The following is a 12,295-nucleotide window of genomic DNA, read 5'->3' on the forward strand; positions in this document are numbered from 1 at the left end:
TCTGCTTTGTGTTTGTCTTGTGACAGTTATCTGATAGTATTGTGAATTTAGAAAAATTGAAGTTGAATGACATGTACTAGTAAATTATACAAGTTTCAGGTTATAACATGATGATTCTATATTTGTATATATTGCAAACTGACCACCACAATAAGTCTAGAGAATATTTGTCATCACACGTAGCTACAATTTTTTTTTTCTTGTGCTAAGATCTTTTAGGATCTACTCTAAGCAACATTCAAATATACAGAACTGTATTATTAACTACTAGAGGCCTGGTGCATGAAAATTCATGCACTGGGGGAGGGTCCCTTAGCCCAGCCTGCCCCCTCTGGCAGTCCTGGAGCCCGCAGGGGATGTTCTCCTGATGGGTTAGGCCACTCCCTGTGGCCAATCAGGGGAAGGCACCACTCCTACCACCACCCACGCTGCTGCTGCCTCTGGCCTCCCTCTGTGGGAGGCGATTTAGCAATCATGAGAAGGCGATGCTCCCATCACGCCTCTGCTGCTGCCACTGCCAGCCACACAGCTGCCTGAGCCTTGGCCCTCACAGCCACCACAGTTTGTCTGAGTCTTGGGCCCTGGGCAGTGTCAGCCGCCACCTGCGGCTTGCCTGGACCTCGAGCCGGCCCTGGGCATCAGCAGCCACCATCCATGGCTTGCCTGACCCTCTGGCAGCAGCTGTGGCTTTGTCCAGAAGGACACAGTGTCTAGTCCCTGCCCACCCATGCACGCCTGCCGTGCCCACAGCCTCCTGCTGATAGGTCCTTAAGGCTTGATAGTGTGAAGACCATTAGCATATTAGCTCTTTATTATATAGGACAATGCATTTTCTCCCAGAATTGTATCTAATTCTCATGTGAGCTCATATATTCATGAGTGTTTGAGGGCAGAAAGTTACTTTGAAATATCTGTACCAAAAATAAATTCTTAAGCAATTTCAATGTTATGCTAGTTTGGTTATCTGTCAGTGTGGATATCTTAATGTTACATGTACACGTATCCACATGCATGTACACATATGGATACATGCATATACAAGTATATATGTTTGCATGTGAATATATACATCTACTTGGTCGAGAAGATGTGTTGTATGAAAGATAAGCATTATTTTTATCCAAAATTATTTTATATTGCAACAGCCACTTTTTGGTAACCTTTTGTTCTATATTTTTTGGACAAATTAAGGGCACTAACCATGCATATAAGTGTTTTATTATTTTTTGGCCTCATTTTATTTTTTATTTTAAAATTTATTTTATTACTATTATTATTTTATTGCTGACAGTATTACAGATGTCTCTCATTTTCTCCATTTTGCCCCCCTCCACCCAGCCCTGCCCCACCCCAGGCCTTCCCAATCCTAGGTCTCTGCCCATTGATTATGCATATGTGTTCTTCGGTTAATCTCTTTCTGTCCCTTCCCTTTCCCCTCCCCCACCACACCCCACTGAGATCTGTTATTCTGTTCCATTCATCTTACGATCTATCTTGGTTTTATAATTCAAATTTAAAATTTATGTTATTTTCTTATAGTTTCCTTTTTTTGTAAGCTATTTATAAACATTTTTTTTAAAAAAAGTTGGCATATAAATATATGTTTTTTGAAATGGCAATCTATGATGATTGAGTCATTCAGAAAAGATTTCATTATTACAAAATAATAACAAAAGTAAGAGTTAGAATTGCCTCTTTTCCATAAAAATCAAAACAAAACAAAACCAAAAAAACCAACTCGTATATATTATTTTAGGCAGCAGGGGGGTTAAATTACATGATTTTGAAAGGTTTCCAGGAATTAAGGAAATCAAAATAGTTCATGTTCAGCCGCTTAAACTATCATTCAGGGACATGGCTGCTGCCTTCTCCATGCTGACAGTATAGTGTAGTCCTTGGTTAGCCAAACCTGAAATGAGAATGAGATTTCCTGTTAATGCTACCCCAAAAGGAGATATCACAGTGCGATGAAACCCATCTTCTTTACGTGGAAATTAGCTGACGTTTGTAAATGTGTTATCCCAGCGGGGCCATGAGGAAAGAAGGAAGGGAGGCAGGCCACAGCACGCGCCTCTTCTGGCAGCTGCAGGCGGAGAGAGGCAAAGCAGTACCGCAGTCCTCCGAGGAGGACAGGGGGAGGGATAGGCTTTTGAAAATGCCCAGGCACTTACTTCTTCATAGTGGTTTTAACGTTTTATCCCTTTTCTTTTTTTGCTTAATTTTTTAATGGGGGAAAGCCGGTTCAGTTTTTGTTCCATTACAGTGTCAAATGTCATGATCAAGAGGTGACTGATCCAAACTCACGTATTCTACAGCTGCTTTTGTGCTGAAATGACTGTGTCATTCAGGAGGGAGTTTTATGTTTTATTCTCTTTCTCAAAAACTCGATTCTTCAATGCCTTGATTCATTCTGCAGGGATTACGCAGTGCTAATGGCAGGGTTCGCGGGACAACATGCTCTTTCTTGTTGCGGCCTTGGCAAATTCAGAAAAGCTGGTTTCCGTTTTTCCCAAATGTGTGAGCTTTATGGGAGCAAAACAATTTTTTGAGCTTAAGGTATTTGTTTTTGTCTAGACTGTTATACACGTCTGTTTAGTGATCCTAAAGTTGGCAGATGTTTCAAAAGGGTCTGTGTGTAGGGGGAAAAAGCTTCTATGTGAATAAAAAATGAAAATCTAGAGGTTTGTCATTTCATTCTTTTATTGGTGACAGTGGACTTTACATGCTGGGCCACTTTTCAGCGATGGAATTGGTGGCATGCAAAACACAAAAGACTTTCCTGGGAAACAAGTAGTAGATAATGCTAGCTGTAGTTCAGGGTAATGAACACTTCAAAGAGTTATAAAGCTGTGACTAGGTTTCTTTGGAAGTCTACATTCTCATCAGATAAAAATAGGAGTACAAATTGCTGTTTACCTTCCCAAGATGAATGGTAGAATTTCAAAGAGTTTCTCATGTAAACAGCCTTCCAAGTAGTAGTGAGAATAACTTGCATTTCATTTGTCCCACTCCGCCTGGGAGCCCTCCTGCCTTTCTGTGGAAGCAGCGTGCCTGTGGGAGAGGGAGCCTTCTCTTAGAAGCTGATAAATAGGCTCTAACTCAGTGACTTTGGGACTGGGTGCCACTCTTTTTGAAGGCTTTACTGTTTCCATATTTGTTTCTGCATTCTTTTAATTATTTTTTGTTTTCTTTGTTAATCCTCAGCTGAGGATATTCCCCCCTCACCTTAATTTTTAGAGAAGGAGGAAGGAGGGGGAGAGAGAAAGAAAGAGAGAGAGAGAGAGAAACATCAATGTGAGAGAGAAACATCAATTGGTTGCTTCCCACATGTGGGTGGGGATTGAACCTGCAACCCAGGTACTTGCCCTTGACCAGGAATTGAACCGTGACCCTTTGTTGCGCAGGCCAACACTCTAACCACTGAGCGACACCAGCCAGTGCTAATGCTTTATTGATTTTTTTAAAAAGAAAATTTTAAAAAAATATGTTTTTATTGATTTTTAAAGACAGAAGAAGGGAGAAGGATAGAAAGACAGAAACATCGATGGGAGAGAAACATTCATGGTTCGGCTGCCTCCTGCACCCCCCTCCTGGGGATCGAGTCCTCAACTCAGGGATGTGCCCTGATTGGGAATCAAGTTGGTGACTTCTTGGTTCATGGGTTGATGCTCAATCACTGAGCAACACTGTCCAGACACTAATGTTTTATTTTTTAGGTGAAAGTTTCCCGATTGGCTTCTGGCCATATTTTGCCTCCTAATTTAAGGAGTATTTTAGGAGTCTTTTCTCATCTCATATAGATAAAGCGAGGTACCCTTGTGGTTTAGAGCAGTGGTCACCAACTGGTAGTCCGTGAGGTCTGAAAGGCTGGTGACTGCTGCTTTAGAGTGTCATGTATGTCTTATGGATTAGGAGGAGAAGTCTAAGGTAGGAGAGAGTGTTTTGTGTGTGGACATGCATGTTTATGAAGATACAAACTAGTGCTTATTTGGCTATTTATGATTCAAATTACTAACTAACCAACCCATTTACCAACTTACTTGCAGATATTTATGGAATGTCTACCAAATATATGCCACTCTTTTATCTCAGCAGGAGAATCAAATACAAATGTGTATTAATGCATGGTTCTTTCCATCTTGGCCTCGACTAGTTGGGAGAAACAAGATGTAGATGCACATTAAACAGTGAATTAATAGGGCAAGGAAGTTCTAAGTGCCAACTTGACTAGTACAGGCCAAGGAGCATAAGGAGTTCAGGGAACAGGGAGAGAAAACTGAGACCCCACTGATGAGGTGGGCTCGCTCTCTGCTTGCGGGGATGAATAGGATTGTAGAAAGTGACGGTGACAGGGAAGGACAGCCTGGATGGATGGGGCATGCCAAGGTGTGGCATTGAACTGAGTATAAGCTTTTGTGTTTGGGGAGAAACATTGAGAGAATGCTGGCTGGATTGGGAGGGTGTTGAGTAGTGGAACTTGCATGGGCTGGATGGGACAGATGTTCTTATAGATTCTAATTATGAGGTATTTGTAGACCTTACCGAAAATTATGTGTGTTCACGTTTTTATATATTTTTTCCTCATTACACTTGCCTTTGCCACACATGTTTCTGAGAGAATTAAGCAATGTTTGGTGAAAATCTCCTTAATGCAGGCTTAGAATTAATATTTGCAGCAGTTGCTATATAAATAGATATGCATGTAAATATAATGTTGGAAAGGCACCTGAGAAAACGTAATTAATACAGTCATTTTTCCCCCCCTAGGCCGGACCTGATAGACATGAACACTGTTGCTGTTCAAAGCAACCTTGCAAATTTAGAGCACGCTTTTTATGTAGCAGAAAAAATTGGCGTCAACAGACTCCTGGATCCTGAAGGTGAGCTGTGGCCTTGACTAGATGTGGCCTGAAGGTTTGGTCAATAGCAATCTGTCAGCATCTTGAAATAATTTGTGTTGCTGCTTTTAGACGTTGATGTTTCCTCTCCTGATGAGAAATCAGTAATAACATATGTGTCGTCTCTCTATGATGCATTTCCCAAAGTCCCTGAAGGCGGTGAAGGCATCGGTGCAAATGTGAGTATTGATTTTCTTCATTCTGGAAGCTTCTGATGTGGCATAGTCTGCTTGACCGATTTTTTTTTTTAAAATATATTTTATTGATTTTATACAGAGAGGAAGGGAGAGAGATAGAGAGTTAGAAACATCGATGAGAGAGAGTCATCGATCAGCTGCCTCTTGCACACCCTCTACTGGGGATGTGCCCGCAACCAAGGTACATGCCCTTGACCAGAATCGAACCCGGGACCCTTCAGTCCCCAAGCCGACTCTCTATCCATTGAGCCAAACCGGTCCCGGCTGCTTGACTGAATTTTTTGATAGTGCTTTTTATCTTAAATAGAAAATATTTTAAAAAGAAGTTGATTTTAATATGCTATTTATCAAACTGATATTGTATGCACTTGGATAGTATCATTCCATTATTAAAATTAAAATTCAGCAAGAAAAAACTCGTTCTGTATCATAAAGTAGGCTATTCCGAGTTACTTTTTTTGTTTGATAAATAGTAGCTATACGCCACTGCATTTTGGAGATACTCATTTTTTAACTTGCTGTTTTACAGCTGCTCTATTTGAGGTATTTGTATAGAACATCGCATGTTTGAAGTCACTTTCAGTGAAGTTTATTACCTCATATGATTCCATGAGAGAAGTTGGCTCGGTATTGCTTCTCTGATTTAACAGTGAGACCCAGAGGAAAGCGATTTATTTTTGCCAGATTGACAGAGCTCCTTTGTAAGCAGGGCAAGGTCTCTGAAACGTGGCTTTGGGTCTTTATTAGTTCACAATTTGCCACGGGTTTGTGCCATTCAGTTCAGCCGTGTGTGTTTTAGTGGCCATGCTAACAAATGCTTATGTGTTTGTAGAAGAGACAGGAAGCCCGATACGCCTTTCACACTTGGGGCTGAGCACCCCTCACCCCGGGCCTTTCTCCCTCCTCCTTGCAGACACCATTACAAACAATTTACTTTGAAGATTTAGGAGCTCATCTTGGTGAGCTCTTTCCCGGTATTTTACTTCACCTTTGTATGCTGCTGCTTTTAGACTTATCCCCCTTCTCTTCCTGTCGTTCTTTCTCTCAAACGTTTCATCTGTTCTTTTGATCCCTAAGTAACTTGCTTCCATGGTTATCCTCTCCTCTGAGTCAGTGCAGTTCTCCAAGGACTCCGTGTTGGCTGTTGCTTGAGAATGTTTCTTGTGGCCATTCTATTGTCTCACTACCTCCACCCCATTCCTGATTCTTAGAACCAGGATGATAGCTTTCCTATAGTTTTTCATCTCCTCCTCTTCTCCTTCCCCCTCATCAACTCTGCACACTATCACCAAATTAGCTTGAAAACTTTCAGTGGCTACATATCACTTGCATGATTAACTCCATTCTAGATGTTCTGACATTCAAAATTCTGCATAAATAAATGGAGCTTTTTTTCATCTTTAGCTCTGACATCTCAATACAAACTGTTTGCTGGTAACCAGGGCATTCCTCTTTCAGAGTCCTGACTCACTTGGGACTCTGTTTTTTATGCACTCCTCTCTTCTTACTCATCACCCCCCCCCCCAAAAAAAAAAAAAAAAAAAAAAGTACTGGAAGTGTGAGAACTGCTCAGGGATTGAGGGCCGCTTCCCAAGGAGCTTTTAGTGACCACTTCAGGCACACTGATGCTTACCTGATTCTTATTTCAACTCCTAGCATACTCTACCAGGTATTTCAACACTTAATTGAATACTGCTTTTCATTTTGCTCGGCTGTTCATATTATGAATCTCTCTCATCTCCCCATCTAGATGGCAACTCTTTGATAATAGGTATTATGTCTTAAAGCATGATATTTTTATTACGACACTTAGCACAATGCTTTGAACGTAATGAGAGCTTATCAAATACTTAATTGAATATAGCAGTTGACAACCTTCCAGTTTTCTCCATTTAAAAAAAAAGTTTGCTAAATGAGTACTCGAGTAATCTCACCATAGACATTTCCTGTTGTTTTCATTCCTGTCTATCGATAGTTTCTTACATAATGCATAGCTCTTTTGAGTTTCATACGTAAAGAGGACTTAGATCTAAAAAGGCTGACAGAGTGGCAACCGACTTGGCTAATGCAAGCTGTCCGCCCCCTTTCTTGAACTCCTGGCAAGTGGATGGTGGAAGTCTTTCCTGCTGTGCGTGAGCACGGCCTCAGAACCCTTTCCACTCAGTGCCCAGACAGCCCTGTCTCTGGTTCAGAATTGGAGGTCATCAGGCCCCTGTAGGTAGCGTGGTTTTAAAGCTGTGCATTGGGAAGGGCTGGGAGTGCATGGACAGGGTGAGGACTGCGTGAGAAATAAATCATTTAGCCGGTTCTCTCTGTCAGGCTTAAAAATATGTAATTACAAGAATGACCTTTGACTAAATTGTGTTAGAAATGAATCTTACTATCTACAGCCATGGGCTTTTCCTGTCATTTTCTTGTTTTAGGATGTTGAAGTCAAATGGATTGAATACCAGAATATGGTGAACTACCTCATCCAGTGGATTCGACACCATGTGACCACAATGTCTGAGAGAGCATTTCCCAATAATCCCGTAGAACTGAAGGTCAGTGGCACTACAGGGGTTAAATAGGATTGACTTGATATTTAACTTGTAAATAATGCTGTAATAATTCTGTTATTTTAAATTTTATTTATTTTTTGATTTTAGAGAGAGAGGCAGAGAGAGAAAAACATTGATTTTTTGTTCCACTTATTTATGCATTCATTGGCTGATTCTTCTGTGTGCCCTGAACTAGAAATTGAACCTGCTACCTTGGCATATTGAAATATGCTCTAACCAACTAAGCTACCTGACCAGGGCAATTCTATTATTTAGAACTTCAAGAAAAATTGCCTTTGACAAGCCATTAATAAATAGGCATTTAAAAAATATACTCATCTCCCCATTATACAGAGATAATAGAGGTAACAACTAGTAATTAAAATGTAATACAGTATCTTAAATAAATTTATAGTCCCTTAGTTTTGCATTGAGGGTGTAAGGTTTGAGAGAGTCTCTAGAGGTGACCTTGCCACTTCGTGTTTGGTGTGTGGGAAATGTTTGAGGTTCACCAGATAACCTGGTTGGAGGGACCCTGGGAAGCTTGTATAAGGGTGGCCGTGGTTGGGACTGTGCCTGTGGTGTCCAATCCTATAAAGTCGCTTTAGATCCTCCTTTTGTGTAGCAGGAGGTCCATACTCTACTTCACTGTGAATTCAAAACACATACCTGACCTCCAGGATCAATGAATTCATGGCTTAGTAAAACATTTGCTACTACTACCCGGCCAGTGTTGCTCAGTGATTGAGCTTTGTCCTGTGAACCAGAGGTCATGGATCAATTCCTGGTCCAGCTACATTCTCTGGTAGTGAGCTTGATCCTCAATGTGGAATATGCAGGAGGTAGCCAATCAAATGATTCTCTCATATCAACGATGTTTCTATCTCTTTCTCTCCCTTCCTGTCTGAAATTAATAAAAAAATATTTTTAAAAAATGTGCTACTACCTAAAAACAGGTCTAACTCCTTGAGACAAAGATATTATAGAAATATAGAAGACATTCTAGATACATAAACTTAATTGAAGAATGCGTTGTCTCATTAGGACCTATAATAGCAAAATAGCCTACTTTCTTTCAAGAAACACATACAATGTGAATATTAGCAGTGAAGTCTAATTCCTTGAGTTATAAGCTCTGTTTTCATGATCGCACTGGAATCACAGACTGCAATGGCCTCGGGTGGGCCTGTGTAAGTTACTCACTGTGTTCAGGCCTCTCTGCAGACCATCTGTGAAGCAGCCCTTTGCTCACATTGCCAGGGGAGTTTGTCCTTGGCACCCAGGCACTTGGCCCGGGTTGATAGGATGCTCTTTAACTGCTCTGAAGCTGTTTGTGTGTAGTCTCCCTATGTGGATGTAAACATCTCCAGGACAAGAAGGATCCCTCTGGCCCCCATCACCACATCTACCACAGCAACGATTAGCTATAATGGCATTTGGTGTTTATTTACTGATGAACATTTTAAAACAGTTACTACGTTTACAACCAAACAGTTTTCAGATTTCAAGTTCAAATTGTTTCCAAATGGATTCCTGTTGTCAGACACTTGGCTAAATGTGTTCTGGCTTCTGATTAATGCAGGTTCTTTAAGTTTTGGAAAAAGTTTGAGTGAATACTCAAGTTACTTGTTGGTGCCTGGGATAGGATATAATATAAAAAAAATTAAAAATATGTGGAGAAAATGCTAGTAATGTTATTAGCCAGCAGAATATTGAATGGAGTCCATCAGAAATGTGTCTGTTTGAAGATTAAAAGGGACTTTAAAGAAAAACAACAACAGCATGAATCAGGATGAAATAATTAGTATACACTTATTAAATGTGGAGATGCTTTCTTCATTTTATGATGGTCCTTCTTAGTAAATACAATATAATAAGAGATTCCAAATTAGTATCTGCAAACTAGATAATAATTTAATTACATGGTTGAAATGTCTATTAATGTAATAAAGCAGTAACCATTAACATCTATCTCTGTTGACAAAGAGATCTGTTTAACTTAGCCAGAGGGACATTGACCTCAAGTTTTAACTTCATCTATCTGATAAGAATTCTGTTTTCAAGGATAGATCCATGGAATAGACAAGAACAGGTTTTGTTTTGTTTTCTCCCCTTATGGAAATTGCATCAGATTATTTTTCCAAAAGCTAATTTGCCACATTTGGAAAGTATGTTTTTATTTATTTTTTTAAATCCTCACCCAAGGATTTTTTTTTAGGGAGAGTGGGAGAGAGAGAGAGAGACAGACAGAGAGAAACATTAATGTGAAAGAAACACATTGATTGGTTGCCTCCTGCAGGAGCTGGGAGAAGCTTGCGACCAAAGTATTTGCTTTTGACTGGAATTGAACCCAGGACCCTTTGATCCACTGGCCGACGCTCTATCCACTGAGCCAAACCAGCTAGGGCGGAAAGTGTGTCTTTTAGGATGTGTTTTCTTGTTTGTATGATGAGATTGTTAATAGAGCTGTAGTAAGTTTTACCACAATTCATTATGCAGACACCAGTGTGGCACCTGCTGAATCACGGCATACATCAGTAGTTACACCCTCATCAAGCCTTACATAACTCAGTCGCCAACTAGCTGGCAGTCAGTACAGGCCTTGAGTATCAATTTTATAAAGGAATTCCACTGAATGCATAGCACACAGTCGGTAGCATTTGAAGTGGTAACATTATGCCATAATGAAAACAGGTCTTTGAATGTTGAGCTTTCATTTATTTTTCCTTTCATTTTAGGCACTTTACAATCAGTATTTACAGTTTAAAGAGACAGAAATTCCTCCAAAGGAGACAGAAAAATCAAAAATCAAACGCCTATATAAATTATTAGAGGTAAGCAGAAATTTCCTTTTTTCGATCAAGTTGTTTTTACATATTTGCTTTGCATTAATTATTATTTTTTTAAATTTTCTTAAGATTTGGATAGAATTTGGACGCATCAAACTCCTTCAAGGTTATCATCCAAATGACATAGAAAAAGAGTGGGGCAAGCTCATCATTGCCATGCTCGAGAGGGAGAAGGCGCTTCGTCCGGAAGTGGAAAGGTGAGCTGAGCTATTTTTGCCATGGAAACCGGGAGGAGGAGTGGGCATCCGGTTGCTCTCATGGAAAGAACTTACATTTTGGAGCCAGGATGAGCTAGGACCAACATTTACCTTTTCCATTTCCCTGGCTGTGTGACCTAGGGTAAGTCACGTAATCTTTCTGAAGTTTCATTTTCTTATCTAGAAACTCTTCTAAGAGGTTTGAGGGGTTAAATCAGTGAAGCAGTATTCAAAAAATACCTTATAGGCTGGGTTGGTCCGTGAAGTATCATCTAATAAGATGGTAACAGGTTTAAAGCCTATCAAATTAGCTATGAGAATTTCTCAAACTGGCTTTTATTCTTTTTTCCCCTATTGGTCCCTTCCCCCTCCTTCACTGCTGTGTCCACGGGTTATGCATATATACATGTAAGTTCTTTGGTTAATCTCTTCCCACCCTTCCCCCTCTTCCCTCGGAGATTTGACAGTCTGTTCCGTGCTTTCATGTCTCTGGATCTTCATCAGTTTATTTTGTTCATTAGGTTCCACATATGAATGAGATCTTGTGATATTGTCTTCCTCTGATTGGCTTTTAAAGCACCGGGGCCTGGATCCGGCAGCTTACAGGCCCATAAAGGACTTGCTTTGCTTCTTATAGTTTTGGCTGTGCCCTCTTTCAGTGGGGCCATGGAAACCAGAGTCTAGACTGCCTCCATTTACAGGGCAGTGAGGTGGCTTCCAGAAAACACTCAGTGAATATTGGGATTAAGCTCCCCTTTGGATATTTCTACAAGTGCATTTATTCCATGAAATTGTCACTGACTTCATCATTCTCTCTCTACTCCTCTACTCAGTGGCCCTGGCAGGTGCCTTGGGAGATGTGTTGGATGCATTTGTCTTCATTCTAGTCCTTACCTCCCAGCCTGACTAGGGGGGATGGGGATCTCTGCTCCTCAGAAGCTGTGAGCTCCATGGCCTGGGCTTCCACCTCTCTGCCTTTCCCGCAGCCACACTGGCTCTCTCGGGAGTTCTGAGTGCCAGGGTCCCACCCTCCTCCATACCCAGGAGGTTTGCAACCCTCTGAACCTTTGGCAGGGAAGTCCAGGTCACCCTGCCCCACTCTCTTTACTCCTAATCATCCTTAGATCTCGTCTTTAGGGTTACTTCCTCAAGAAATTTTCCCATGATCTCCTAGGCTGGTTCAGATGTCTTATTTATTATAAGTCTCGTGTTCACATGTGCCGTTCCTTCATGACACTTATCTCTGTTGTAATTGTATATTTATTTCTGTGATCATTTGACCAAGGGTTACCTGTTCCACCGCTTTGAGCTCCAAGAATGTGGAGGAAAACGTGCTTTCACTGCCCCTTGTGTGACCAGTTTAACAGGGAGCCAGGTATATGGAGAGGCACTTAGTACACTCATGCTCTCTGTGCCCCACACCTGACCTCAGTGTTGTTGAAATGGGACGAAGCAGCGACAATATGAGGGCAAGTGTAACTTGTCAGTCCTTTATTAAATTACTGCTTACACTCTTGTTAAAGTTTAATATTACATCAACATAATTGGATCTTTGGAACGAACATAAACTTGAAATACACGGGATGGGCCTTTTATGGGGGAGGCATTTGTAGG

At 40.8% G+C, this 12,295-nt stretch overlaps 1 protein-coding gene across 28 annotated transcripts in view; it reads left to right on the top strand.

The window, feature by feature from the left end:
• Positions 1-12,295, top strand: part of DST (dystonin) — a 419,024-nt gene that overhangs the window by 234,708 nt on the left and 172,021 nt on the right. For all 28 annotated transcript variants that reach the window (XM_045573100.1, XM_045573106.1, XM_045573103.1 and 25 more), the window contains 5 exons: positions 4,768-4,880; positions 4,971-5,077; positions 7,519-7,638; positions 10,374-10,469; positions 10,554-10,681. In XM_045573100.1, the coding sequence (XP_045429056.1) occupies positions 4,768-4,880; positions 4,971-5,077; positions 7,519-7,638; positions 10,374-10,469; positions 10,554-10,681 (564 nt within the window). The remainder of the gene's footprint in view (positions 1-4,767; positions 4,881-4,970; positions 5,078-7,518; positions 7,639-10,373; positions 10,470-10,553; positions 10,682-12,295) is intronic.

The sequence above is a fragment of the Pipistrellus kuhlii genome, unplaced genomic scaffold, assembly GCF_014108245.1.
Source record: "Pipistrellus kuhlii isolate mPipKuh1 unplaced genomic scaffold, mPipKuh1.p scaffold_m20_p_5, whole genome shotgun sequence".
NCBI lineage: Eukaryota > Metazoa > Chordata > Mammalia > Chiroptera > Vespertilionidae > Pipistrellus > Pipistrellus kuhlii.